General features: G+C 30.8%; 1 protein-coding gene across 2 annotated transcripts in view; it reads right to left on the bottom strand.

The window, feature by feature from the left end:
• LOC107591313 (LDLR chaperone MESD-like) overlaps positions 1 to 4,174 on the bottom strand; it is a 6,146-nt gene that overhangs the window by 945 nt on the left and 1,027 nt on the right. The window contains exon 2 of one of the 2 annotated variants that reach the window (XM_016280439.1): positions 1,300 to 1,532. In XM_016280439.1, coding sequence (XP_016135925.1) covers positions 1,300 to 1,532 — 233 coding nt within the window. Of the gene's footprint in view, positions 1 to 1,299; positions 1,533 to 2,285; positions 2,519 to 4,174 lie in introns of both variants that reach the window. The other variant, XM_016280438.1, reaches the window with a different exon arrangement.

A 4,174-nucleotide genomic window follows, 5' to 3' on the forward strand; every position in this document is an offset into this window, starting at 1 on the left:
AATTAATTTTTACCACATCTCACAATCTATGCTGGAAATTAAATTCAATCAAAATCATTCAAACATTTTTGTAATAAAATGACCGACTCCTTTGTCCTTCTAAGGATAATTTGCTTAGCTTTTTATGTATACAAAACACACACAATTAAATAATATTTTCACACTTTTTGCATTAACAAAATTACAGCTTGATTGGAAATGATGATCACACTTAACATATCTAATATTTAATCTCAAACATACTCTTTACTGACACTGTTGTCTGCTTGGTAAAAAAAAAAATATATATATATATATACAAACTTCTGAAAAAAATTTAAGAGGCAAAAAAGGGTACAAAATATATTTTTATTTATTACAAAACATTTTTATTTAATTTTTTTAATTTAAATTTTTATTATGTTTTTATACAAATGTCTATATAATTTTTATTTCAGTTTTATTTTTGTACTTAAAGATAAACTAAATGAAAATGAGAAACTGCCTTGGCAACTAGCTGATTTTATTTTAGATATTTCAAATATGCCAACACTACACATAATAATAAACAGCAGTATTTGCCCTGTAATAAAATCATATTCTTGTTTTCCTTTTAAATATCTTTGAAACAAGATCAATTTACTACAAAATCAGCTTTAGATATTAAGACTCAGATTTGATCAATTCTAAACAATGTAACTGTATTTTGTAACTCTGCAAAACCTGATTATTATTATTTTTATTATATTATACTTAAAAACAAGTGAAAATATCTGCCAGTGGAGTATGACAAAATACACTTATATTAAAGACTGATTCTCTGAAAACAAGACCTCTTTGCCTCTCAAGTAAATGTGTCTCTTGAAGTTTTAGATATTTTAACAGGAAAACAAGTCAAAAAAGACTAATTGTAAAGCTATTAAGAAGTTGCAGTGTAGTTATATATTGCACTACAAAACAGAAGACATCAAATGCAGCAGAGGGATTCCAGAACCACAACTGAGTAATAATTCAAATCAATCTGTGAATTATTATTTTGAATCAGTTCATTCAAATGAACTTTCTAAACAAACCTTTCCAAGACTTTATGTTCAAACAGTTTATTCAGCTTTATACAGTTGAACTGAACTGATCAACACTGAACTGACTGGAGCTAAACAATCACACTATTGTCATTTTTTGGAGCAGTTTTACATTTCATTTTTCTTGTTATGAAATATCTACACTTGATGTCACCCAGACATGAACCTATAATATAACTGCTTTGACAGTCGATCAATATCCTTATCGGACACATCAGCACAGTAATATGGTTGTTACCGCTGAACATCAAAGTTGGCATTGAAGAGGCTTCCCTGCCACAGGCTGGTGATCTCTTCCGTCTCCTTCTCTGTGGGGTTTCCTGACATGGTGGCAAACACCATCAGGGTCCTTCCCTTCTTGGACATCTTCAGGAGCTCCTCTGGTTTAGATGCATCTATTTTAGAGAAGTCGATGGGTGGAGGAGACCGTTTGTGCTCAGGTAAGTCGCCCTCCTCAATTTCATCATCTTTCTGTAATAAATAAAAAGATGTCAATCACTGAAGAAAGAAAACATATTTTTTAAGATCTAATGGCAAAATTTAAATTACTGGTAGATATAGGTCTGGGGACTCAGATTTGATCAATTCTAAACAATGTAACTGTATTTTGTAACTCTGCAAAACCTGATTATTATTTTTTTTTTTACTTGTTTATACTTAAAAACAAGTGAAAATATCTGCCAGTGGCGTATGACAAAATACACTTATATTAAAGACTGATTCTCTGAAAACAAGACCTCTTTGCCTCTCAAGTAAATGTGTCTCTTGAAGTTTTAGATATTTTAACAGGAAAACAAGTAAAAAAAGACTAATTGTAAAGCTATTAAGAAGTTGCAGTGTAGTTATATATTGCACTACAAAACAGAAGACATCAAATGCAGCAGAGGGATTCCAGAACCACAACTGAGTAATAATTCAAATCAATCTGTGAATTATTATTTTGAATCAGTTCATTAAAATGAACTTTCTAAACAAACCTTTCCAAGACTTTATGTTCAAACAGTTTATTCAGCTTTATACAGTTGAACTGAACTGATCAACACTGAACTGACTAAAGCTAAACAATCACACTATTGTCATTTTTTGGAGCGGTTTTACATTTCATTTTTCTTGTTATGAAATATCTACACTTGATGTCACCCAGACATGAACCTATAATATAACTGCTTTGACAGTCGATCAATATCCTTATCGGACACATCAGCACAGTAATATGGTTGTTACCGCTGAACATCAAAGTTGGCATTGAAGAGGCTTCCCTGCCACAGGCTGGTGATCTCTTCCGTCTCCTTCTCTGTGGGGTTTCCTGACACGGTGGCAAACACCATCAGGGTCCTTCCCTTCTTGGACATCTTCAGGAGCTCCTCTGGTTTAGACACATCTATTTTAGAGAAGTCGATGGGTGGAGGAGACCGTTTGTGCTCAGGTAAGTCGCCCTCCTCAATTTCATCATCTTTCTGTAATAAATTAAAAGATGGCAATCACTGAAGAAAGAAAACATCTTTTTAAGATCTAATGGCAAAACTTAAATTACTGGTAGATATAGGTCTGGGCAATATAAATTATGTAATATTTTTCATTTATTGAATGCATTGCACAGCACTGCTGTTGGACGTCATTCGAGAAGGAAAAATGTTACACAAAATAAAGATATCACAGTGACATTAATTTATTTTCTATAGATTTGATTTATTTTCAAACTTTAAACATTCAATATTTTATATGTATACTTTAAAACTTTAAACTGTAAATATGTTATAGGCTTACTTACAATATTAAATATTTTCAAACTTTAATCGTTTAGTGTAGATTCAGAACGCAAACATTTGCAGAAACTATTTCAATAGCCTTAACCTTCTCATCATCTTTGTATAATTTTATACTTTTTAAATGACTGCGACACTATCTGGCTAATTTCTGTGATCCATGTTCTTTCAAAGGCAACCTTTGACTCAAGGAGTGCCCTTATAAAATGTGTGAATCTGCTAGACTTTGCAAGATATCCACCAATCACATTCCCCGTTTCATTCCCACACAAGATCGGTATCGGCCAAAATTTTCATATCGGTGCATCCCTAATTATATAATATTTTTCAGCTTATTGAATGCATTGCACAGCCCTGCTGTTGGACATCATGCGAGAAGGAAAAATGTTACACAAAATAAAGATATTACAGTGACATTAAAAATGTATTTTCTATAGATTTAATTTATTTTCAAACTTGGTTTTGAAACTTTAAACATTCAATATTGTATATGTATACTTTAAAACTTTAAATCTTATTTTATTAAAACATTTCTTACATTAAATACAGTATTTAATATTTATAATTTAAAACTTTGAACTGTAAATATTTATATAGACTTACTTCCAATATTAAATATTTTCAAACTTTAATCGTTTAGTGTAGATTCAGAATGCAAACATTTGCAGAAACTATTTCAATAGCCTTAACTTTCTCATCATCTTTGTATAATTTTATACTTTTTAAATTTATACACTATCTGGCTCATTTCTGTGATCCATGTTCTTTCAAAGGCAACCTTTGACTCAAGGAGTGCCCTGATAAAATGTGTGAATCTGCTAGACTTTGCAAGCTATCCACCAATCACATTCCCCGTTTCTTTCCCACACAAATGTCAGACTGTCTCATCTATCTATCTATCATATATATATATATATAAATTATCTATTTGTCTATCATCGATATATAACAGTATATAATGTATCTATCTATCTATCTATCTATCTATCTATCTGATATATATATATTTTTTATCTATTTGTTTATCATCGATATATAACAGTATATAATGTATCTATCTATCTATTATATATATATAAATTATCTATTTGTTTATCATCGATATATAACTATCTATCTATCTATCTATCTATCTATCTATCTATCTATCTGTCTGTCTGTCTGTCTATCTGTATCCATCCATCTATTATATATATAAATTATCTATTTGTTTATCATCGATATATAACAGTATATAATGTATCTATCTATCTATATCAGGGGTGGCGAACTCCGGTCCTGGAGAGCCCTGCAGAGTTCAACTCCAAGCCTAATGAAAACTCACCTGCCTGTAGCTTCCTAGTAACC

This window comes from Sinocyclocheilus grahami, unplaced genomic scaffold, assembly GCF_001515645.1.
Source record: "Sinocyclocheilus grahami isolate Dianchi unplaced genomic scaffold, SAMN03320097.WGS_v1.1 scaffold140.1, whole genome shotgun sequence".
Classification (NCBI taxonomy): domain Eukaryota; kingdom Metazoa; phylum Chordata; class Actinopteri; order Cypriniformes; family Cyprinidae; genus Sinocyclocheilus; species Sinocyclocheilus grahami.